General features: G+C 49.0%; 1 protein-coding gene across 1 annotated transcript in view; it reads left to right on the top strand.

The window, feature by feature from the left end:
* LOC143691900 (uncharacterized) overlaps positions 1-26,272 on the top strand; it is a 149,481-nt gene that overhangs the window by 61,671 nt on the left and 61,538 nt on the right. Inside the window, 4 exon segments of the mRNA XM_077191095.1 lie at positions 3,018-3,225; positions 11,790-12,292; positions 15,444-15,642; positions 16,240-16,444. Of these exon segments, the coding sequence (XP_077047210.1) occupies positions 3,018-3,225; positions 11,790-12,292; positions 15,444-15,642; positions 16,240-16,444 (1,115 nt within the window).

Genomic DNA, 26,272 nt, shown 5'->3' with positions numbered 1-26,272 from the left:
CGAGGAGGGCAATGCCTCTGCCGGGTGCTTGTGGCCGAGCCCGTGCCCTGGGTGCTGGGGCCCCCTTGGGCCCTGGGGTTGATCCCTCAGGGGCTGTAGGAACTCTGCCCTGGCCTTTGCCTTCAGCTTGGCCTTTTGCTGCTCCCTTCTTGCATTCACCTGCTGGGCCTTTGTGCCCAAGTGCTGCAGGGCCTTCTTCTGCCCCTCCTGCAGCCCCCCTCGGTGCCTGTGGGTGCTCATCCTCTGAGAGCTGCTGAGATTTCTGCAAAATCCTTCGTTTCTGTGGTGATCCCAAGAAAAGAAAAGAAAAGAAAATCTCAGTCCTTCCATGTATAATCCACATTTCCCAGGTGTTCCTTGCTCCTCGTCCCTGTGCTCAGGGTGCCCTCCCCAGCCCGTATCCCAGAGCCGGTCCCTGTCCTGCCGCAGTGTCCAAAGGCGCCCCCCGGCGGGCAGGGCCGGCAGCTCCACGGGGCCGGGCAGCGGCCGGGGCGTCCCGCAGCCTCCTGGGGGCCGGGGGCCACTGCCGGCCCTGCCCGGGGCTGGTGGGGTCAGGCAGCGCCCGGCGCTGAGCCCCGGCTGCCCCACAGCCCCGGCCCGGCCCCGCAGCTCCCCCCAGGCCCCCAGCCCATGCTCCCGGTCCCGCACCTCTGCGCCCGGTGCTGCCGCTGCCCCCCACAGAGAAACCCCCTGAAACCCTGACCTCCTTGTTTTCCTCTCCTGGAAACCGGGGATGCAAATGATCAGCTGGCAAATGTTGAGGATAAGACCCTGCTGAAAAACATCCCAGTCCTCAGTATTTTTCTCTTCCTTCTCTTTTCTTTTTCTCACCACATAGATTCCTCCTGCTGCTTCCTGCCTTAACCATATTCCTGCACACTCCCCTTCACCCAGTCTCTTCCCAGCACACCAATGCCATCCATCCCCTGTTGTCCTAATCCCTTCTCCACTTCTCTTATTGCCCCCCTGGGTGTCCAAGTCCTTAATTGCCTCTGAGGGAGTGTGCAATCTACCTCACCCTTCTCCCAAGGGACCCTTCAGAGATATTTTGGGATCATCATCCCTTTGGCACAGGACCCCTTCCTGGCTTTCCCTTTTCTGTCTCCATGGGTGCCCTGCCGTGCTCACTCCCCAAAGATCCCAGTGCACTCACTGATGAGATTTTCAGTGCTCTCTCCCTGCTGACTCTTCACAGCCCCCCCTGATGTGTCACTCGTCTGTCTCCTGGTCACTCTCAGGTACCCAATCAGTCCCCGGTGCTGCCGCCCCCAAGGGGGCCGATCACCCAAACTGGGTGAGGCACCTTCAGCTGCACTCACTGCCCGCTGCCCCAGACGGTGGATAGAATTCCGGACGAGTCCCAAGGTGTGTGGAAAAATTGACGTCACCAGAGGATTCTGTCCACAATGCAGACAGAGGAGTCCTGTAAAAGTAATTTCATTCCTAAAGAAAGGGAGAGGCCATGGGACATTTCCTACAGGGTCTTTCCAGTTGGTGGAGGACACAGCCTCCTGTTCATCCTAATTTTCCCAGCTGCATCTCCCTCTTCCTTTCCTCATTGGGTGGTGTACTTGAGAGGAAGAGACTTCCCAATCCACTTACTACATATCCCCTTGATATGCTCCCTACTTTTGTGTAGCAACCGATATTCATGGCTCTGTGAAGTCTTTGTTGTTCTTCTCGAAGTTCATGAATGTGGCAGGACCTTGGCTGAGCAGCAGTCTGTGTCATCAGTTAACAACATTTTCTTAAACTGATGGCTTCTCCTGTCGCTTCCTTACATACAAGTTCCTGGGTCTATCTCTCATCAGATTCACAGCATCTGATTGTAAAGACACTTTCCTCTTCTTCCTTTCATGGGGGTCCCCCGTTTGTGGGACATCCCCCCCTGGAGCAGGGTGTCCCCCCTTGCTGCAGCCCCAGCCCTCAGGCAGCGCTCAGCCAATCAGAGCACGCGGCTCTGATGACTCAGCAGTTGCCAGGCAGACCCGCAGCTCTCAGCGTTCCCCACCTGCGCCCAGCGCCCCCCTCGGCCCCAGCGCCCCCCGCGAGTGGAATTTGGGGAGGTGGGAGTGGGGCAGCGCCAAGGCCGGGCCCCCCCGCGCTGTCCTGGCGGGAGCGGCTGCAGTGGGGACCGAGTGCGGGCGGGAGCGGCCGGGAGCCCAGCGCTGCCCCAGCCCGACCTGCCCCAGCTCCATCCCTGCCCCTGCCGTGGGATGCTGTGGGTTTGGGGGCAAGAGGGAGCCGGCAGCGGGTGCTGGGCCTGGGGCAGGAGGAGAAGGGAAGGAGAAGCAGGGTTGAGGAACAAAGTGGTGAAACCCTGGACGTGGGAGGAGAAGGTGGGATTGTGCAGGAGAAGGAGGAATAGCAGGAGGAAGAAGAGTGTGAGGAAGAGCAGGAACAGAGGAGGAGGAGGAGGAGCAGAAAGAGGCGGCACCACACGGTTCTACTCCTCCCTGTATCTGCAGCCTCCCCCCCAGCCCCAGGAGCTTTGTCCGTATGCAGCAGGTGACCAGGGGAGGGGGAATCCATGATTTTCACAGAGGCTGAATCTTGGGGTTTCTGAGCTTTACTGGGCAAATGTTGGTGCTTTTGTGCTTTGTGAGGGCTGAATCTCTGTATTTTGAAGGAGGTTTTTGCTGAATATTGACGTTTGGGAAGTTTTTGATCTGCATCTTGATGTTTAGAGGATTTTTGTGCTGAATCATGGTATTTTGGAGGTTCTTTCAGACACAAGCTGCCCAATGACTTTCCCAGATGAACTTGGGCATGGAGGTTTTCCCAGTCCAAGCTGCTCTCCTCTTGATTTTTTCTGCAAACCAGGATTTTTAATTCTCAGGGTGTGGCCTGATGGAGGAGGAGGAAAAGCCCCAAATGTACCTCATGAAGAGGGGCTGCAAACCCTGCCCAGGGAATTCTGGGGAGGAAAGAGCCCCCATGAGCCAGGAATGCATCCTGTGATCCAGCCAGAGCTTGGAGCTGGTGGAGAAACCTCATGGCAGGGAGAAGCCACACAGGTGCTTGGAATGTGGGAAATGTTTCAGCTGGAGCTCCAGCCTGAGGCAGCACCAGGTGATCCACCCTGGGGAGAGGCCCTTTGAGTGTGGGGAGTGTGGGAGGAGTTTCAGCCACAACTCCATCCTGATCCAACACCAGAGGATCCACACTGGGGTGTCCCAGTTTCTCTGCAAGCCTCTCAAGTCCCTGGGCCTTACCCGGGTCGGCAGAGAGTGGGGGGGGTAGCCCCACCACGGCCGACTGCAGGGAGACACTCTCTGTGCCCCGAGGGTGCTGAGGGCACTCAGGCTGGTTGCCTTCGTTGCAGCAGAGACGACCGAGACGTCGGTGGAAGAGGAAAGGGGCCGACTCCCAGCAGGGGGTATTCCAAGGTTTTATTAAGGAGTCCCGAGGGAGCTCCTCTACCTCAGGGGGTTCCTCCTGCCGAGAGCACTGGGGGATGTTCGGGGCTCACATTTAAAGGGGGGAGGAAACTAACATAGATAAAATCCTACTGACCAATAGGTATCTCTGGGGGATGGGTGCTGGGGGGACAGACATACAAAACAGCGTATGGGGCAGGACTTGGGGGGTTGACCCTTGGCCCCTGGCTAATCACTCGACAACTTGGACCGAAACTTCTAGGTAGGGGGCTGGGATGTCGAGGTGACTGGCAGAGAGCCAGGGTGGGGGTTTTGGAGATCTTATCCCAGGAAAGGGATAACACAAGTAGAGGGAAAAGGAGGGGGGGGGGGTACACTCTGGGATAAACCATTTGGGAAAAACATGGGAATACAAGACCAACTACTTCAAAGTATTACAAGATATAAGAACGCACTACAACATCTCCCTCTTTTCGTTTAAATAAAAAGGGAAGAGGCACCTAAACATTAAGTTTCAGCTCGGAGTGCTATCAAGCATCAGCAAACCAAGGCTGTTTTGTAAATTCTGCAGAGGTTTCTGTCCCTTCCTCAGAAGAGGTGGGGACAGTCACCTGATTGACCTCTAAAGGGGAAATAGCTTTTGAGATCAGTTTGGTCACGATGCTCTTGATGATCCCAAAACTGATCAAAATAACAAGAAGAACAAGCAAAACTAAAAATACAGATTTCAAAATGGATTTGACCCAGCCCGAGAGTCCCCATCCCTGAAAGAGTCCATCCATCCAGTCCGCTGTTTCTTGCTTGATGTCTTGGACCATTTGTTGCATCTTCCCGATGATTTTGTGGACATTTTCAGCTTTAGATGACAGATTCAGGCAACAGAGACCTTCAAACTCCTCACAACGATGATTATGTAGCAAGAGGAGAAAATCAATTGCAGCCCGATTTTGTAGGGTGGCTTGCCTTGTTGTTTCATCGTCTGCCAGGAGGTCTGAAAGTGCAGCTGATGTAATATTGGCCTGTTTAGCAACCCAACACTCTAGATGTGATAATTCGCCCAGAGCTTTAGCTGCAGACACCCATGGCAAAAACACGGTGATCGCAACTCCTTTTGGTTTGGACCAATGTACAATTTCAGAATCGCAATTTGGGTCCAGATTCCTTAAATCTCTCTTTTTGCGGGCCGAATTGCGGGCGCTGGTTTTGGTTCGCCAATCCATGATTTGGGTTTTGTTGGGTGTAAACAGGCTCAGCTTTCCAATGGTGCATGGACCTCCGATTAGACGAGAGGGGATGCCTGCCCATGCCCTGTCCCCGCAAATGAGGAAAAACCCCTTAGGAAGGGCACGGGGCTTATTATCAGGGGTAGAAGGTATTCCTACTTGGGAAATTTTCTTACACCAAATTTTTGCTGTATAATTCACTTTAAACTGTCTGACTTCATGGTACAAATCTACTTGATCTTTTGGTGTAAACGTAAACTGAACACAATAGAATGCCTTGGCAGAACCAAGGAGTTCAAATTCTTGGGGTTCTTTTTCTGCTACTGCTTGTCTATCAATTAATTTTGACCAAGGGGATAATGGATTATATACTGGGGGAAGGGGAGCAGCTAATGTTGGCGGAAATTCATCATATTTAGATGGGATCCCCACAAGGCAAGTGGACATTGGGTCAGACACAGAAGAGGCTGACAGGCAAATGTGGTCTTGGTTGAGGACTCTGGCGAGAGTGGTCCACACATTTGCTTGGGGTTGTGGAACGATCCACATCTGACCTGGATGGACGGCTGTCAACAGAAGCAACGGAAGGATGGGGCTCATTCTGATGACACCAGGGCTGAGTTCAGATCAAAGGAAAACACTAAAACTGAAAATAAAAAATGTTAGGGATGAGGTCCAGGTAACAACGATTTAACTTTAAAGAGTCTGACGGCGCTTCCTCCTCCAGCAGGCACTGGCTACCTGTGTTGCAGCTTTGTCCTTTGACACCTTAGGAATGTATGGTCTCACCCACCTGGAGGGGATCCATCTCAAGCCTGAGGGAGTGGATACGCACGCATACCCCCTACCCCAGACTACGAGCTCATGGGGCCCCTCTATTTTCCAAGTTTCAGGGTCCTTTATGAGGACTGGCGGACGGACTTTTAATTTGTGCTGACTGTTCTCGTTAAAATGTCTTACAATAGGTGGGTTAAGGTTTTCAAAGGTACAGTTCAAAAAGTTCAGTGTGAACAGCGCTTTGGACAGCTGGATTTGAGGGGTCTCTGTTTTCATCACTTCACGTTGTCAGTGAAGAACCTTTTTTAGGTTCTGATGGGCTCTCTCCACCACAGCTTGACCTGTCGGGGAATAGGGGATGCCTGTTTTGTGTTCTATTCCCCATTGCTGCAGGAAGCTCTGAAGGTCTTTGGACTTGTACGCTGGGCCATTGTCTGTTTTGATGACCTTAGGGATTCCTAATGTGGAAAAGGCTTGCATGAAATGCTTCTTTACCTCACTGGCTTTCTCCCCTGTGTGGGCAGAAGCATAGATGGCACCAGAAAAGGTATCCACAGAGACGTGGACATATTTAAATCTGCCAAATGATGGGATGTGGGTTACATCTGTCTGCCACACTTCGCAGCTCTGCAAGCCCCTAGGGTTTGCACCTGCACTTAAGGTAGGTAGTGACTGATTTTGACAAGAAGGGCAGGTGGCTACGATGGCTTGGGCTTGTTTGTGCTTCAGATGGAATTGTCGGACCAAGGCAGGTGCATTCTGATGAAAAAATTGATGACTGATCTTTGCTTGTTGGAATACCTCTGGGAGCGGGGCCATCTTGGCTGTAGCCGCAAGGGCATCAGCTTTCCGGTTACCTTCTGCAATGAACCCCGGCAGGTCTGTGTGTGACCTAACATGCATCACATAAAATGGGTGTTCTCGGCCAGAAATAATTCTTACTAACTTAGAAAGTAATTCATATAAAGGAATGTTGGAAACTTCTTGCAACACAGCATTCTCTGCCCTAGACACTACACCTGCAACATAAGCTGAATCAGTAACTACATTTAAAGGCTCAGGAAACTTCTCAAAAGCTCTGACTACAGCGGCCAACTCAGCAATTTGGGGTGATCCTTCCACCTTAGCAATATCTGCCTCCCACTGTTGAGTTTGGGGATCTTTCCAAGTTACCACTGACTTGTGAGATGCACCAGACGCGTCAGTAAAAACTGTCAGTGCTTTTAGAGGTGTCCTGCTCTGAATACTTGTCAGTGATAATGAAAACTGAACATCTGAGTTGAAAATTTTGTGGGCCGGTCTGTGAATTGAAATTTGGCCTGTGTAGCTATCTAGGGCTAATTGCAAGGCTTCATTCTCTTGATAAAATTGCTCTAGCATTGCTTGAGACAAATGGCCTGATTTCAGGTTTAAGGAAATGTAAATGCAGTCAAAGTCACACCCTGCCAATTCTCTGATCCGTATCCTTGCTTTCCGGATCAATTCTGCCATCAGCTCTTGTGGCATTGTCATCCTTTTTGACCTGTTGTGACTGAGAAAAACCCACTCTATAATTAAGAGGGGATCTTTCTTGACCTGGTCCTTTTTCTTTGCCTGGACAGTTTCCCACTGAAAAATCATACCATGGAGATGTGGCAGTTTGCCTAAGATGATAAATTTGAAGGGGAGACCCTGCTGGCACCTGTGGGCCTGCCTAGTAGACATGATTTCCTGAACTTTCTCCAGTGCGGTTTTCGCTTCCTGGGTGAGGGTCCTAGGAGCACTAAGGTCATCTCCTCCTTTTAACAAATTGAAAAGGGGGGCTAGGTCTTCGGTGGAAATGCCTAGCCAAGGTCTCACCCAATTTAAGGATCCACAAAGTTGATGGAGATCCGCTAAGGTTTTGATATCATGTTTGATAGTCAATTTTTGCGGCACAATGGTCCGCTTTCCAATTTCAAGGCCCAGGTACTTCCAAGGTGGCATCTTTTGAATCTTTTCTTCTTGGAGCTCGAACCCTGCAGCAACCAATGCATTGATTGTCAGGTCAAGTGTGTGAGTAAGCATGTCATCACTTGGGGCACACACCAGGATGTCATCCATGTAGTGCAGGATGATGGAGTCTCCTGCAGCTTCACGGACTGGAGACAACAAGGAAGAGACATACCTCTGGCAAATCACAGGACTGACTTTAAGTCCCTGAGGGAGGGTCGTCCAATGGTATCTCTTCATTGGGGCCTCCAGGTTAATGGTGGGAACCGAGAAGGCAAAACGCGGAGCATCGTCAGGATGTAGGGGAATGTGAAAAAAACAATCTTTGATGTCAATTACAGCTAAAGACCAATTTTGTGGAAGCATGCTGGGTGAGGGCATTCCTGGTTGTACGGAGCCCATGTCCTCAACGTTGTTGATTTGACGGAGGTCATGGAGTAGTCTCCACTTGTCTTTGTTTGGTTTTTTAATGACAAAGACAGGCGAATTCCACGGCGACGTGGTCTCCACAATGTGACCTTTTTCTAACTGCTCTTGTACAAGTTCTTCAAGCGCCTTTAATTTGGTTTTGTTGAGCGGCCACTGAACTACCCTTATTGGAGTATCAGTTTTCCAAATCAATTTTTGGGCATGGCGCACCTCAGCGACCGCTCCCCGAAAAACCTGCGGGTTTTCTGGGATGTCAATTGTGGTTCCCCATTGAACCATTAAATCTCTGCCCCAGAGGGGCTCTGTGTAATCTAAAACAAACGGGCGAATGGAAGCTATTTTGCCATTGGGTCCCTCAATTTGAACAACGTTTTTTGACTGTCTTGCCAATTGAATTCCCCCTACACCTTGCACGTGTCCTGCTACGTTTTGCAATTCCCAGTGTGATGGCCACTCTTTAGATGGAATAATCGTGACATCTGCTCCAGTATCTAGAAGTCCTTGTATGGACTTGTACTCGCCACCACGGTGCAACCCACATGATAGCTTGGGTTTTTCTCTTCCCAATACCTGAGTCCAGCAGACATTGGGATGGAGTTTACCTCTGAGGGTGTTTGCTTGCTCCTGGTCCCATGGAGGCTCAGGTACTGGGATGGCTTGGGCTATGATTTGGCCTTTGGGCAAGTACACGGGTGGATGAGTACAGTGAAGCCATATGACAAATTGTTTCGGGTCTGATGATATGAGACCCGGAGGAATAATAATTTCTTGGGGTGTGTGTTTTGTGTCCCCAAGGACGACATACTTACTGTGACGCTTCTGGCAAAGCTGTGTCCAAGTACCTGGTTGTTCAGGGTTAACAGATATGAAATGCCAGTTAGTGTCTCTGAGATGGAGAGGTTCGGTCAACGCCAGCCTGTAAGGATTATGGGAAGAGTCAGTGGTTAAAATTGGTCTGGGATTATTCCAATGAACTGAATGTTCTGTTTTGTTCAAAGCCAGTGCCTCGCTTGGCACCTGTACATCTTTTACACTAGATTTCTTTTCCCTCCCCCGTACTTGAATTGAGCCCACCCTATTTTTGTCATAGCGCTGGGGAAAGGAGCGCTCTTTACTCAGTTTTTTGAGAGGTGGTCCTTTGGGGAATTCTGGTTTTTAAGCATATTGTATTTAAAATCTAAAAACTGCTTTTTCAGAGGACAGCCAGGCATCCAATGCCCCAACTTCCCACAAAGATGGCAAGGTCTATTAGAGCTGGAGATTCTCTCTTGTGGCATCGTGACATGCTGGAGCTGGCTGGTGAATGATGGCTCAGGGGTTTCCACTGCAGCAATCCTTCTCTGTGGTTTTGGTCTCTCGTCGTGGTCAGCGAGGGTAATGGTTACTTTCTTCTCACACACTTCAAGCATGGCCTGCAGCGTAGGTGTTGGGTCAAGAGGCAGGCTGAGGATAGCAGCTTTGCACTTCTCATTGGCATTTTCTTTAGCAATCTCGGTGAGGATTTCCATCCTGGCTCCTTCATTCTGAACTTGCAATTCAACAGCTTTTCTCAACCTTTCCACAAAACTCAAAAAGGACTCAAATGGAGATTGTGTTATTTTCAAATAATTTTCAATTGGAATACTAGGACGGAGCCCAAAGAAAGCTTTCTCAGCTGCTCTAGCACCTTCTCTGAAAGCCCTTGTGGGAATGCTTTCTGCCTGGGTCACGGCGTTTTCCCAACCCCCCTGTCCACAGAGATGATCGAGGGATAACATATTACCATAAACATCACGAGCAGTAGCTTCATCAGCCCACAGAGCTGGTAAAATTGCTCTCAATCCTTTTTGCCATGCAACTTCCCACAAGAGATATTCAGAAGAGGATAACAGGCAGGAAAAAAGGTGTTTTATATCAGCAGGGGTTAAAATGTGAGCGAATAATGTAGCTTTAAGGAGCCCTCTAAAATATTCACTTGATCTCCCAAAATCTTTCTGGGCTTTGGCTAGTTCTTTAACAGAATCAACAGAAAGGGGGCTATAATTTGGCTGGAATGCCCCGTTTAAATCAGGGATATATGAGACAGGGGCAGCAGAAAAGGACTGTCCTGTTTCCGGGTTCGGTCTCCCAGCAACAGCGTCTCTTATTACACTGGTCTGAGGGCCGGAGGGCGGGCCGTGGGGGGGGCGGAGGGAGCCCGCGGCGGGCGGGCAGAGCTCTGAGGGGGCGGGGGCGGCCGGGGCCAGGGCGGGAGGGGCGGCCGGGGCGGGAGGAGCCGGAGGAGGGGCCGGAGGGGCCGGAGGAGGAGACGGGGGAAGGGCGGGAGGGCGGGTTTCGGGGGCGGGGTGCTCCGAGCAGAATGGGTTGTTGGGAGAGCGAAAGGGATTCTGGGAAGGCGAGGAAACCACCCTTGCCACGTGGTGTCCGCCATTATGGTCCGGGGAAGTTACCGGACGCGTCTCAGGGGTACCAAGGCGGGCACAAAGGTTGTGAGACACGGTATTATAACTTGGGGAAGCAGGGGGGAGGGTGGGATTTCGGGAATTCAGGGTAGAAGTGTCCGGGTTGGAGACAGGGGGCCTCGGGGGGGGAGCAGGGGTTTGTGCAGGGGCTGGGAGTGGGGGGAGGTGAGTGGGGGAAGGAGAACTGAACTCGGAGGGGGGTAGATCAGGTTTTTGGGAAACAGAGATATTGAAACTGTTGCCGGATGGCTGTTCTTGCATCTTTAAATTAAATTTTACAACATTTCTTATCTGCAGGGCTAAAAAAGCAAATTTTGACGGAGATATGTCTCCTGCTTTCCCTGCCTTCAATAATTCACTACCAATTTTGTCCCAAAAAGCCAAATCACTGAGATTTTCAGTGGACACGTTGGGGAAGTGAAGGAAAAGCCATCTGACGAACTGTTTAACATCTGTTTTTGAAAATCGGATTTTTTCACTCTTAAGAATGTTTAAGAGATGATAATAGACACCCTTGTGAGATACAGAAAGCCTAGCACCCATTTTGGCTCTGATTTTAAATTTGTATCTCAAATTTCAGCAACCCAGGTGGGGGGGGGGAGGAGAAAAAAGCCTACAGCTGGCAGTCTGCCCACAATAGAGAGAAAAAAAAAAACTTCAGCCCTCCGCGGCGGGGCTGAGAACAAAGGGCAGGGAAACACCCCCTCCCAAAGAGGGGAGAAACAAGAGAAGGGTAAAACTTACCAATCCAGCTGCAGGAGAGGGGAACGAAAAAGCCTGGGATGTTGATTTCCACCTAAAGCTGACTTCTTAGGGTACATAAGAAGCTCCCAGCTTCGTCCACAGGAGAGCAACTCACTAAAACGGAGTTTTTTCTTTCCTGAGGTAGCTTGCCGGCCGAAGGCTTATCGAACAGACTGAAAGTATGTCCGAGCCCCTTTCCGTGGGCTCCTGGAATGGTCCCAGAGCCCCACGGCTGGGCGCCAAGCTGTCCCAGTTTCTCTGCAAGCCTCTCAAGTCCCTGGGCCTTACCCGGGTCGGCAGAGAGTGGGGGGGGTAGCCCCACCACGGCCGACTGCAGGGAGACACTCTCTGTGCCCCGAGGGTACTGAGGGCACTCAGGCTGGTTGCCTTCGTTGCAGCAGAGACGACCGAGACGTCGGTGGAAGAGGAAAGGGGCCGACTCCCAGCAGGGGGTATTCCAAGGTTTTATTAAGGAGTCCCGAGGGAGCTCCTCTACCTCAGGGGGTTCCTCCTGCCGAGAGCGCTGGGGGATGTTCGGGGCTCACATTTAAAGGGGGGAGGAAACTAACATAGATAAAATCCTACTGACCAATAGGTATCTCTGGGGGATGGGTGCTGGGGGGACAGACATACAAAACAGCGTATGGGGCAGGACTTGGGGGGTTGACCCTTGGCCCCTGGCTAATCACTCGACAACTTGGACCGAAACTTCTAGGTAGGGGGCTGGGATGTCGAGGTGACTGGCAGAGAGCCAAGGTGGGGGTTTTGGAGATCTTATCCCAGGAAAGGGATAACACAAGTAGAGGGAAAAGGAGGGGGGGGGGGTACACTCTGGGATAAACCATTTGGGAAAAACATGGGAATACAAGACCAACTACATCAAAGTATTACAAGATATAAGAACGCACTACAACACTGGGGAAAAGCCCTTTGAGTGTGGGGAATGTGGGAGGAGCTTCAGAGGAAGCTCAGCATTGATTCGGCACCAGGTCATCCACACGGGGGAACGGCCTTACACCTGCTTGGAATGTGGGAAGAGCTATAGGTGGAACTCTGACCTGAGAAAACACCAGCGCACCCACACTGGGGAGAGGCCCTACGAGTGTCCTGAGTGTGGGAAGAGGTTTCACAGGAGCTCCGATCTCCTCAAACATGAGCGGATTCACACAGAGGAGAGGCCCTTCCGCTGCCCCGACTGTGGGAAGGGCTTCAAGGAAAACGCCAAACTCACCATCCACCGGCGCATCCACACTGGGGAGAGGCCCTACGAGTGTGGGGAGTGTGGGATGAGCTTCTCACAGAACTCTCACTTGACAGAACACCAACGGAGGCGCCACTAAGGGAAGCCCTGTGAATGCCCCAAGTGTAGGAAAAGCTTTGTGTGCTGCTCCAGCTCTGTCCCCCATGAGACGATCTACATTGGATGATCCTCAGTGAGCGTTGTTGGGCAGAGCCCTGGTGATCCATGGTCCTGGTGATCTGTTTTGGGAAGACACCTGGCTTGGAGGCTCCACATCTTCCTGGTTCCCTATGGGTAGCTAGATAAACCCAGCAGCAGGAACATCCATTGGGACACAGACCTACAATGGGAATTCCTTGGGGAGGGCAGATTTGTTGACTTTCAACCCCATAAAATCTTTTGCATTCAATCCTATCTTCTGGTGACATCAGGGAGTACTGAATGGTGTTGAAGGTATGTTCAGGGTGGACTATATGATGTTTGTATCCCCAGTCTGTTCTGTTTATGCTTTAAAGCTTTAAAGTACCTTTAAGACTTTTCCTGAGAGTGAAGAGGGAGAGAAGAAATGCAGAATTTGTTTTCAGAAACTGCACTCACTCCTCCACATTCCTGCTCCTGCACTGTGTTGTCTGCAGATGGACAGACAGCGGGACAGAGCTCTCCTTTGCTTTTAGTTAGTTTTAGCTAGCTGAGGCAAAGTAGTTCCCTACTGTGGGGTTTTTTCCCTTTTCTTTGGACCTGTTTAAACCTGCTCTGGCCTGAACACCAGAAGAGCATGGGCAGCTCACACCTGTGGCCCACCAGGCCGGGCCTGGGCCGTGGCATTTCCAGCACCAGAGGGACTGATAAGGGACTGAGTGAGCTGAGCTACAGCCCACAGAGGGACTTTGTGAGTTTGTCTCTCTTTTAGAGCAGCAAGAGGTTTTATTGTTTAATATTGTTTAGGTTTTATTGTGTAATAAACAGTTTTTTCCACTTTTCTTCAAAGAGTTATTTTATTTTTCCTGAACCAGTTGGGGGACACATGGACATGGAGGGGGACATAGCCATTCATGGGGATGTGGGTGGACACAGGCATGGATGGAGATGTGGGGAACAATGACAGGGATGGAAACATGGTGGGGAGACAGCCGTGGGTGATGACATGGTGGGACATGGGCAGTGACATGTGGGGACATGGCCATGGCTGGTGCCATTGCAGGGGATGTGGGGGATGCTGGGTTTGAGGGAGTTGAGGGTTCTTGGGAGGGATTTGGGGCTTGCTGAGGCCTTTGGGGACCCCAGGCCAAGTGGCTCTGGCTGTGCTGGGAGACCATGGGGGAGGTTCTGGGGCAGCTGCTCAAGGACCCCCTGAACTGGAGCCCCAGCCAAGCATTGGGCTCCTGGAAGGGGATGAACATCCTTGTCCCCAGGAAGAAAATCCCAGCACCCCCAGGGTGTCAGGGGCAGCTGAGAGGCCACAACAGGAGGGGAAAGCCAGACAGAGCTGTCACACTCTTAAACTACACCCCAAAAGTCCCAAAACTGAGGGATTGCTCCCAGGAAAAAGCAGCCAGGAGATGCATGAATTGAGGGAAAGGGGGGATGTGACCCCCCAGACTGAGCAGGAGGGACCTGCATCCCCCAAAACCAAATAGGGACGAGAGGTGGAGCTGAAGGCACGATGGGAAAGGGGTGGGAGTGCAGGGAAAAAGAGGATTCAGAGTGGGAGAGGGATGGGATCCCCAGATTGAGTTGGGAGGGGTCCTTGGGTTGGGGGAATGATAGGAGAGGGGAGGGAAAGTTTGGGATGGGATAGAAAAAGGGTGGTTCCGTGGGGATCCCACTGTGTCCCCATCGCTTGATCCCCGGAGTGATTCCCTGGGGCTCTGGAGGGGAATGGATCTGCACTGGGTGGATTCCCAAGCCCCCTGCCCATCCCTGGGGAGCTCATGGGATGTTCCCTGGTTCCTTCCACCCAAATGCTGCAGCCATGGGAGAGAGAAGGGTGTGAAAGGAGGATCTGGATTGGGCACAGAGGAGGAGCAATAGGAAGAGGAGGGAGAGAAGAAGCGGAGGATGGGAAAAGGAAGAGCAGGAAGAAGAATAGAAAGAGGAGGAGCTGCAGCAGAACCACGCTGTTTTCCCACTCGCCCACTGAGTCTGCAGCTCCCCTGGCCCTGGCAGCATCTATCCCCCCAGATCTCACAGGTGAGTAGGGAGGGGGAACTCACCCCAAATCCATTGGAGGATCTCTGGGAGGGTTTGTTTCAGGGGAGGGGATGTTTGGATCTTGCAGGGCCCCAAGGGTGAGACACAGATGCCCCTTTGGAGAACTGTGGAAGGTTCCTGTGGCAAACTGTCTGTACTGGCTGGGGCAGTGGTACCAGTTGGGGAGGACATTGGTGTTGGGACTCTGATTGGCATCAGAGTGGGGAGAGCAACAAAGGCCAATCCTGGAGCTGGGGGATCCTGTCAGCCTGGAGGGGTGGGGGAGGCTGGAGATGAGCAGGGTCTGGGCCCATCCAACTGTGAACAGGGCAGTTACTTTTTGAGCTGGACTTGGGAAGCAGGACCAAGGGCCTCACCTGTTGTTTTTCCCCCAAGCCAGGATTTGTCAATCCCAATCTTTGTCTGGATGGAGCTGGAGGAGGCTGCGAGGAAAAGGAAGATGGCCTGGGACACTGAGGCAGGCAAGGAGGAAGTCACTGCCCCTTTCTCCCTCTCCTCTGTTTCATGTCTCAGCCCAACATTTCCTCTGGCTGCAGGACAACCCCGCTACCAATGCCATCCTGCCAGGGGGGATCTCCTTCCCCTTCCCTCTGGCACAGAGGCAAATCCCATCCTGTCCTTGTCCACAGCTCCTTCCCCTTCTCATTCTGTCCTTCTTCCTTCCTCATTCCTTCCTCTCCTTTTCTTTCCTTTCCTTCCCCAGGCACTGAGCTGCAGACAGAGACCAGGGAGAGCAAATCCCTGCTGCAGAACCTCATGGAAAAGGCCGTTTTGAGCAGCTCCATGGCATGGGAATCCAATGGGGAGGATAAGCCCTGGAGATCCCACACAAGGAGGGGTTGCAAACCCAGCCCTGGCAGCTGTGAGGAGGAAAGATGCCCCCTGTGTCCAGAAGGCAGCCAGAGATTCATTCAGAACTCAGAGGTGGTAGAGACAACTCGTGGCTGGCAGAAACCCCACAAGTGCTTGGAATGTGGGAAGGGCTTCAGCTGGAGCTCTGGAGCTCAGATGTGATCTGGCTCCAGGTGATTCACATGGGGAAACGGCCCTACAAGTGTGGGGAGTGTGGGAAGGGCTTTGGGTGGAGCTCCAACCTCATCAATCACTGCAAGATCCACACTGGGGAGAGAACCTGTGAGTGTCCTGAGTGTAGGAAGTGGTTTCTGAGCAGCTCCAATCTCATCATAATGAGTCAAGGGATCAGCTGGAAATGTATTTACGATAATTGAAAACTGTGGTTGAGTCAAGGGGCCAGCTGGGAGTATAACTGAGATAGTAGAAGATTACGTATTTTAGTTAAGATTTTAAAATTAGTTAAGAAGGTATGTTAGCTAAGCAAAAATCACATAGGTTAGTGAAAGAGTAACAAATATATTAGAAAGTAAAGCTCGGAGTGACAGGGATAGATGTAGCAATTGTGGAGGAGCAGAGACCATAGAAATATCTTGCCTTAAGAATAATCAGTTTGGAGAGGCTTGGACCATGACCAGCAGATCAAAAAGTCCTGCAAACTCGCCATGGGTGAAGAGTTTACCATGAGGAAGACAGCTTTCTTCTTCACATACGCCCACTCCCTTATTTCAAAATCCCACAGACCCAATTAAGGCAGTGCAATTGTGCAGACATATTAGGTATTCAGCTGATTATAATACAAAGTGGGCAGATAATGATTCTGTATTATGCATCCTTAGAAACCGCTTGGATATGTAAAACCTTTTCTGTATAAATAGAGAGCAGGAGTCTGCAACTCCTTGCACATCCATTTGGAAATGATTCCTTATATGTCCAGCACTGCGATAAAATACCCTTCTTTTCAACTTTAATTAGTTGAAGAGTTGTCTGTCTGTGCTTCAGTACATCAGCAGATTCACACAGAGGAGAGGCCCTTCCACTGCCCCGACTGCGGGAAGGGCTTCAGGCGCAACTCCACCCTCGTCACCCACAGGCACATCCACACTGGGGAGAGGCCCAATGAGTGTCCTGTGTGTGGGAAGAGATTCTCCAGAAGCTCTCACTTGGGCCAACACAAATGGAGGCACCATTAAGGGAAGTCCTGCCAGTGTCCCCCATCCCGGTGTCACCCCCTTTTTTCTGCCCTCAGAGCTCCTGAGCCAGTGGCAGCTGCAGCCCCTTCCCGTGGCCTTGCACCTGACTGGGACCTCCTGTGATTGCGCAGGGAGGATTGGGGCTGTGACTGAGCAGGGAGGGTGGGGTCCAGGGAACACTGGGTGCTGTGGGTCTGCCCAGCAACTGGTGAGTCATCAGAACTGCTCTCTCTGATTGGCTGATTCTTGTTCATTGCATTCTCTTGTTGCCTGTGGAGAGGCCTGGGAGTTGAGAGATGGAATGGGAGAGATCCCACCCCGAGCACTGGCACAGGGAGAACAGACCCAACCTGGGCACAGGGAGTGAATTTATGTACCGACCAAATCACATCAGGACAAAGAGAAGGGAAAGGAATCTCTCCAACATCTTCCCCCCACCTAGGGGGGTTAATGATGATGGAGAGAAGGGGACATCTGAGTTTAGATCAGAAGCCAATTTTATTGAGTATGCCAGGGATTTATATGGGGTTTTACTTGTATGGTAGTTATATAGGGCTCCATTTTTTGTAACAATTTCCCATTGGTTACACATTCTTGAGGACATCAGGTCACCTGGTAACATTATCTTATCGCTAAGTTACTAAGTTTCACATCTTGTTTCTTGGTCCCCTCTTGCCCAGGGAGCCTTAATCTGTGTCTGTCCCTCCCACAGTTTCTGCTCAATCAGGCCTAAGATATCAGGCCCCTTCATCAGTTCCACTGTACTTTTTGTTTTATTCCCCATACCTCCCCGTATCCATTTTAACAAAAATACACTCTTAAGTGACTTGTCTATTAATTTTTTCACGCACTGTAAAATACAAGGAATAACCATAACAATACATAATACAATGCCTAATACATAGAAGCCTATTTTAACTAAATTTTTTATCCATCCACCAAGTCTCCAATCCCCCAGAAGTTTTCCTAGCCCTGTAAACCCTGATACCACTGGGTAATCTTAACCATTTTCCCAAGGACATAAGTCTGTTAGAGGTTAAACAGGCGCTGGTGTGGTGGTGAGGTCCTATTCACAAGGGTTCTCCGCCAATGTTGGTGTTCAAGGTGAATCTTCAGGTGATGCACTCAAAGATTCTTAAAAACGGCTTCACATTCTTTGCTGGAATCCACTCGGGACCATTCTCTGTGGAGACACAAGCAAAACCTCTACCCCAGGTGGCCTAAGGATAAGGCCCCAATATCTTACCAGATTCTGGATCCTTCACTAATGCAGGGGTTTCTTTCCTTTTGTTGCAATTGTGAATCATGATTAAAATGTCGAACAATCGGTGGGTTGGGGTCCATCAAAGAACAATTCAAAAAGTTGATCACATAAAGGGCTTTCTGCAGTCTCTTGGCAGGGTTGCCATCTCTGGCCCCCCTTTCTGTTGTACCAAGAGATGTTTGAGGGAGCCATGAGCCTGTGACAGATTGGCCTGTTGGGGAATGAGCAATACCTGTTTTGTGCATAATTCCCCAGAAGGCAAAAGAGTTAGCAACTCGATGGGAAATATAAACTGGGCCATTGTCTTTACTTCAGATGTATACCAAGAGTGGCAAAAGCAGCAGTGAAGTGTCTAGAGACATCGTAAGCTGTTTTCCCTGAATGGGCAGATGCAAAAAGAGCACCAGAAAAGGTATCAATAGAGGAATGAATGTATTTTAAATGACCAAATTCAGTAAAAATGGGTAACGTCTGATGCCAGACTTTAAGGCTCTGAAGCCCTCTGGGATTAATACTTCCTGCAATAGAGAGAAAACAGCACCATTGGCAGCCAGGACAAACAGCAATAATTCTTGAAGCTTGGGCTTTACTAATGCCAAAGTGCCAAATCAAAGTGACACCATTTTGGTGAAAAAACAAATGGATCAATTTAGGCTGTTCTATCTTATTAGGCAGAACAGATTGTTGTACAGGCATTGTTAAAAGGTCAGCTTGCCTGTTCCCCATTAGCTAAAAATCTGGGATGGTCTGTATGTGAACAAATATGCATAACAAAGTAAGGAAATGTTCAATTTTCTAAGGAAAAAACAAGGAGCTGCAACCAATAAAATTGTTGTGAATTTTCAACTCTTTCTAAACTGATGCTTTGGCTCTCATCACTATTCCTGCAACATAAGCTGAATCTGTAAGCAGATTAAAAGGAACAGAAAATTTTTGAAAAGCTGTGACAACAGCAGCAAGTTCAACAATTGGGGGGGACCACTCAGATATGGATAAATCTGCTCTCCATTAGACCCACTAGAAGAGGGGTCTCTCCATACTACCACAGATTTCTGAGAGTGACCAGAACCATCTGTGAATACTGTTAAGGCTTGAAGTGGAACCTCACTCCTCTTGGGTTTCTCTGTCAATTGAAAAAAAAGAAAAAGCTTAAAAAAAGCTTTTAAAAGCTGTTAAAACAACTCATGTTTTGGAGGATGTATTGAGATTTGTCCACTGAATTCAGGAAAGGCCATCTGAAGAGCCTTGATCCCTGAACTATCCAATTCAAATAAAAGGTGGTTAAAGGTAGGAAAATAGTGGAAAATTCCCCTCCTGCAAGAGAAACGAGTCTCTGTCAGGCCTTAACAACCAGTTGGGCCATCATTTCATGTTGGGTACTGATGGTTTTAGTAATTTGGGGTGTAAGTAAATCCATTCAGTGATAAACAAAGAGTCTGGTGCATTGGGGTCCCATTGAAACATCAAGGCATGAGGCTGTTTTGCTGGATGCAAGATTATTAAAAAGAAAAGCAGCTCAGGTGCCCAGTGTGCAGCTTGTTGGTTTATTATGACATCAGCTGGGCATTGCAGCACCTGCTGAACTTGAAATGTAAGTTTTCTAGGTGATAAAAGGTCTGAATCTCCTTTTAATCATTCAAACAAAGGACTTTTAGCTTTGTATTTGAATTCCCTAACAAGGAGTGCACCCAGTTGATTGTTCTCAAACATTTTTCTGCATCATGTAAGGTGCAAATATTTGTCTGAATTTGAAGAGCTTGGGGAGAAATTGAAGAGACTCCAATGCACCACCCCAAATACCTCCACGAAGGATGTTTTTGTACCTTTTGGGAGCTATGCAAAGCCCTGCCTGAGTTACAGCTTTGGTGACAAGGGCTAACTAAGGCTTTCTCCATGACTTCCTGTTGTTCAGCTGTTACAAAAATATCATCCATAGAATGGTGCAAAAGAACATTAGGCATTTGTTGATGAACAGAATGAACAGAGGACCTAGCAATATACCACTGGCAAATAGTACAGCTGTTTTTCATGCCCTTAGGTAAAACTATCCAGTGATATCGCTCTAAGGGTGCCTGCATTTTTGTGCTGAAAAGGAAAATTTAGGACCATCATCAGGATGTAAAGGAATATCAAAAAACCAATCTTTTAAATCAGTAACAGTCAAGTGCCAATTTTTGGGAATCATGGTAGGAGATGGGAGACCTGGCTGTAAGGCCTCTGTGTCCTCCATAGCTGCATTATTTTTCAAAGATCATGGAGTAAGCGCCATTTGCCAGTTTGTTTTTTGATAACAAACATGTGAGAATTCCAAGGACGGTTAGAAAGACAAAATGCTCTTTCTGGAGTTGTTGTTGGAGCAACTCTGTTAATACACAAAGTTTTTGCAATGGTAGGGGCCATTGATCCACCCAAACCATTTTCCCTGTTTTCCAGGTTAGTTTTAAAGTGTCGCTCTCCAACGGCCCCCTTTAAAAAGCTGATTGAATCCTAAAGCCCCATTGGGAGAGAACATCCCCCACCACGGTACCATTGGTACTGGTAATACAAACAGTATGATTGAGGCACGGTGTCCCTCGGGCCCTTTGATCTGTATCCAGTGGTGGGTTTGACAGCTGCGGCTGCTTCCTCCAATGCCTGAAAGTGCCTGGAGCACTTTAGCAAGGGACCACTGTGAGGGCCATTTGTCTTGAGAGATAACTAACTTCAACCCCTGTGTCTATGAGGCTGTCAAGTGTTATCTTTTGCCCTTTTAATGTCAGGGTACACCAGCATGTGGGGTATTGTTCTAGTATAGGTTGTACCCAACATATTTGGGGTGTTCCAGTAGACCCAAATCCCCTTTTTCATATTACGTCTGTAAAAGGTATGCTCATGGTTTGGGGCAATAAAATCAGTTGAGCTATTCAAGTTCCTTGGGGAACAGTGAAAGGCAGTTGGAGTGTCCAGGCCATGATCATAATCTCATTATCAGAGTCTATAACCCCAAGGAGAACAAAAAGTCCCATCAAAGAGATGGATGACCAACCTAAAAACAATGTATGCATACACTGCCTGGATGGTCCTAAAACTCCTGTGGGAAGCAAATGAACTGATGACTTAAGTAATGTTAATGTGATGGAGGTTGCCAACCCAGACAGGTTCATCTGTCAACCATATCAAGGCTACAACTGGACATTCATTGCCCTGCATCACAGTGGCCCCCATTAAAAATCCGTATTTTGACACCCCATTGAGATAAACAATGTCATCCCCACAAACTTTGAGGAGCATCGGCAACATAGGGCCTGATGTTAGCTTGTTGGTCATCAGGATGCTTCACATTAATTACAATGGCTGACAGGCCACCTGTTGTAGCACCACCCAACCCCAGAAGTCCAAAACTTGCATGAGTGAGAGGCCACGATTGAGGCCAGCAAAGTCACGAGAGTATTGTGACATCTGCTCCAGTGTCAATCAAGCCTGTTACTGATATGGTTCCTGGATGACATCCACTGGTGGTGAGGATGCACGTCTTTTCTGGACGGTTCTCCGTAACTTTCTCAGCCCAGAACACTTGAGGTACCCCTGTTGATCCAAAACTTCCTGTGCCGTGACTTCGGTCCACTGTATTCAGAACAGAACTCACAAAAGGTACAATTTGAGCAATGCAAGTTCCTTTCTGAATAGTGACAGGAGGGTCATCAATGGATACCATAGCATGAATCTGTCCTAAATAATCAGCATCAATAAGTCCTAAATGCACATGAATACCTTTTAATTGTAGTACTTGATCTTCCCATCAAAAATGCACTCAATCCCTGTCCTATTCAACCATAGGCATCGAGGGGCACTTTGCACATTTCTTTTGTCAGAATGGTTACTGTGTCAGCGGTGGGTATATCAATCCCTGCAGACCCACTTGTTGCCCCTGAGTATTGTTCACAAATGTTTAGCTTTGCAGTCCTGGGTAGGCCCATATTTGCTGCTGTAGTTGTTGGGGTATTTGTTTTCCCACATGCCCCTTTGCGCTCCTCTTCCTGTTTCCCTGCAACAGCTGACCATTTGCATGATATTTACTCCTGCATTGTTTAGCATAGTGCCCAAATTTAGCAGAATGGTTGCACATAACATTGCTGCTTGCATTTGATTTAGATGTTATTTTCTGGGTATTACACTGTGCCATTACTTGCCCTTGCTGTCCACAATTATAGCATTTCGATGAAGGTCTTAGAACTGCAGCAAGAGCTGCTATTTTATGGTCTACTGAACCAACTTTCAAGCAAGCAGTCATCATTTGAGGCAATGTGGGTTCCCCAGGTAAAGTGTCAATAATCTTTCTGCAGCCTGAGTTTGCATTTTCTTTAGCCAAATGTGTACAGAATTTGTGTCGCAAAGATTCATCATCTGCCTGTTTTTCAATAGCTGCAGCAAGCTCTTCCACAAATTGCAAAAATGGTTTTCTCATCCCTTGTTGTATAGTATCATATCTCTGTTTTGGAGCTGCCATTTCCATTGATTTAATTAAAGCACTCGTGCCAATTTGCTGAGCTTGTGCCAAAATTGAAGGATCCCACCTTGCCGGTGAATCTGGGCTAGCAAAAGGCCCAGTGCCCAGTAGGGCATCAACACCCACAGCATGATGAGGGTCGTGTTGAGGCAACTGCATATTTGTTAGAGCTGTGCGTTCAGCCGCTCGCCTCCAAGTGTCTTGAAATACACTGTATTGTACTGGCTGGAATGAAATAGTAGCAATATGCATGATGTCATAAGGTGCAAGCATAACTGCATTAATTACACATATTAATTGCATTACCTCTGAGGAATTAATGCCATACTGAGCCACTTTCGATTGGAGATCTTGCACAACCTTCCAGACAAAGACGTGATGACTGTCATCCTGCCCTCTTCCAGGAGCTGCTTTAAAACCTGGAAAAGCCATAGGGTTATCACAGGCAACATTTGCATTAGCACTGTTCTCCTGAGGTACTCTTGGAGCACCTAATCTTTCTATCAGGTCCCAATTCTTTTCTTCAGCTGCTTTCTTCCTAACAAATTCCCAAAACTCCTGAGTGTCCAGGTTTAGGGCAAATTTGGGAGAGAATCCCCCAAAGGAGCTCCAGTAGGAAAGCAGATCCAATCTGCTCTTCTCCCCCCAACTGGTCTGGGAGAAAATACCTCCTTGGAGAAAGGTGGAAAAAACCTGTCTATTAAACAATAAAACCTTAACAATATCAAACAATAAAATCTCTTGCCACTCCAAAAGAAATGACAAACTGAGAAAGTCCCTCCCCGGGTTGTGGCTCAGCTCACTCTGTCTCTGATCAGTCCCTCCGGTGCTGGAAATGTTGCAGGCCAGGCCCGGCCTGGTGGGCCACAGATGCAGCTGCCCGTGCTCCCCTGGGTGTTCAGTCCAGAGCAGGTTTCAAGAGCTCCAAGGAAAAGGGAAAAAAACAAAAGTCCCCACAGTAGGGAACTTCTTTGCCTTAGCTAGCTAAAACTAACTAAAAGCAAAAGAGAGCTCTGTCCCACTGTCAGTCCATCCGCAGACAACAACAGTCCAGGGGCAGAAATGTGGAGGAGTGAGTACGGTGTCTGAAAAAAACCTGCTGCTTCTTCTCTCCCGCTGCTTCACTCTCTGGAACACTCTTAAAGGTGCAAAACTTATTATTCAACATAATATAAGGTGCAAAACTTATTATTCAACATAACATAATTGGGGATAAAAGCATCATATAGTCAACCCAGGACACTGAGGCTCTCAAGGAAGCCCAGTTACTTGATGTGGGGGCAAAGTCCATGGGGCAGTAGGGCTACAGCTATTAGAAGGTGAACTGTCAATAGTTCCCTGCCCCAACTCAGATGTTACTGCGGGCAACTCATCACTTGATTCGCTGTCACTGTCACTGTCAGGTAATGGAGGATACGACCTTGCAGATTGTTCAGGCAGCTCAGAGGGGAGCGAAGGGGCAGATGGCTGGGCTAGAGCAGAGGGAAGCAGGGGGGCAGAAGACTGGGTTTCTCTCTCTGCTAAAGACATTTCAGCTACCTGGTGCAGTGGTGTGGTGTATACAGGCACCATCAGGAGCTGCTGCGCAGCTGTGACATAAAGAGGTTTAGGAGTCTGAGAAGGAGATACTATGGCAGTTTTCCCAGAAGCTTTGGCAGCTTTCCCAGAAGCTTTGGCATCCAGCCCAGAAGCTCTGGCAGCTTTCCTGGAAGCTTTGGTAGCCTGCCTGGTAACTTGCATGGCACCTGCACCTTCTTCAAGGATAGATTCGCCAAGTTCCCCATCAGAGGCCCCCTCTGCCTCATCCCCCTTGTCAATTTCTGTTATCAACACTGATTCTTCATCTGCGTCCTGCTCTGTTTGTTCTCGCTCTGTTTTCCATTCCTTTAATGCCTCAAAAAGCAATCCCCAGGTAACAGCTAGATCAACAACAGTTTTATCTCCCACTCAGATGACTTCCCACAGTCTGTCCCCGACTTTTTCCCATGCTTTCACACTAAATGCTGTGTCAGGATCAGTGCCAAAATCCTGTGATTTAGCTCACAGCAATATACTACGAAGGGCATAGTCTGAAGTATTAATTCCCTTATTTCTTAACAAAACTTTCCATGTAGCCAAAACAGTCTCTTCTTCATTAGATAAATTATTTCCCATTATTACTAGTTGGTGGCTCACCTACTTCCAGTTGTCTTGATAGGAGAAAATCAGGTCTGGACTTCCCTGTGGCTTCCACCCGCCATTCTCAGCTGCACCAACGCCGCCTCCCCCACTTTGTCCCAGTGAGTCATGGCTGCCAGTCTCTAGGAGCCCGTATGGGTCCAGACCAAGTATGTTCTTAAGGGTGTTGAATCACATCAGGGTCACCAGATGTCACTGTCAGGCCAGTCATGACACAAGGCAGAGACCACAAGCAGTCTCAGATGGCAACTCTTTATTATCGAACATGGCTGACCTTTTATACCCTTTCTAATTGTTTGTATTTCTTCTACCCTAACTATTGGCCACAATAAATCAACATAATATCATTTGGGATAAGTTACAGTGACTTCAACTAACTTTCTAAAAATACTTCATCCAGCTGCAAAGTTCTCTTCTTATCTTTCTTCAATTCCTTACTTTTCTTGGTCTCCTCAGTTACAGCCTTGGAGAGAATCCTTATCAACTTCTTGTTTCTTACCTTTCTTCTCACTCCTTTAGCTAACAGGCCCGCTGTTGGCCCCTTCCACACAAAGGCATTTGCTATACCAGCCCCCACAGTAAGCTTCATTAGTAACGGTTGCCCTATGCTGAAGGCACACAGGTGGTTACATGCCTCTATCATTTACAGCAGGGTGGGCTCCTCCTTAGACAAGGACTTCAGAAGTTTTTTACAATTCTCATTAGCATTTTCAACAGCTAATTTTGAAAGCAATACCTCTCTGGCAATGTCATTCTCAATTTGTCTTTTAAGAGCTTGTTTCAAGCAGCCATTGAATTGCATATAAGGCTCCACCAGTCCTTGCTTTACATAAGTAAATATTTTTTGGGGGGCTCACAGCATCAGGAACCTTTAAAAATGTGCTATGCACAGCTTCAGTAATACCCTCAAGGGCCTCACTAGGAATGTGGGTTTGCCCAACAGGGTCTGAGTGGTTTCCTTCTCCGGCCAGGTGGTCAGTCATGAGGGCTGCAATATTCTGGTTTGCATGTCCCACAAATTTCACAAGCAAAGCTTCTAACCCCTTTTTCCACTGAGCATCTGTGGAGGCCGGTGGGCCTACAGAACAAAGGCCATTATAGGCCTTTGGACAGACAGACCCCAAGTGGAGAAATCTCCCCTGTTCAGGGCAATTGAGCAGACCCTCTTCCAGGATGCTTTGTTGTATATGCAAATGTACCCAGTTCTACCTCCCTGGTTGGACTGTTGGCCTCTCCCTCCCTTTTTCTTTATATTTATATGTCCTTGAATGTTCTCCCTTCCCTGCTTATCCATTGGCCCCATATTGCCTCCGTGTCCCACCCTCTTTACCCTATTGGCTGCCACCCCTTGTCTCCCCTCTGTACTGCCCTGAGCCCTCAGCCCATTGGCCCTGATGCTCTCCTCCGCCCCCGTCTTTTCCCCTGTATTTAAACCCAGACCTTCCACTGTTCTTTTTGTCTCTGGACCCCTTTGTGCATGGCTGGAATAAACCTCCTTCTCTGGCATCCGTACATAGACCCTTCCCATTTCTTTGTCGTTGGTGATTCTACGAGAGAAGTGTGTGCTGCAGTGATTGTGTGTGTGTGTGTGTGTGTGTGTGTACCTGTGCCACCGAGCGGCTTCATTACTGGAGACACTTCTGGAAGGTCACGGCTCCGCTGCCTCTCTCTCCACCACCAACGGGCTTGTGGCTTGTGACAGCTGGCAGCCTGAACAGGGACCTGTTTGGAGCATTCCTGGAGGTGTCTTCAGTAGCTTTTTGACTACTGAAGTTAAGCCGTGTTCGGAGCAGCCAATTCCCAGAGGAGACTCCTAAGTTTTATTGGGGAATCGCACAGGCGACCGGCAATGTTCTTGAGGCGAGAAGATTGGTTGAAGCTGA

This window comes from Agelaius phoeniceus, chromosome 27 (genome assembly GCF_051311805.1).
Source record: "Agelaius phoeniceus isolate bAgePho1 chromosome 27, bAgePho1.hap1, whole genome shotgun sequence".
Lineage (NCBI taxonomy): Eukaryota > Metazoa > Chordata > Aves > Passeriformes > Icteridae > Agelaius > Agelaius phoeniceus.
The sequence above is the reverse complement of the archived record's forward strand: the minus strand, read 5'-3'. Positions and strand labels throughout refer to the sequence as shown.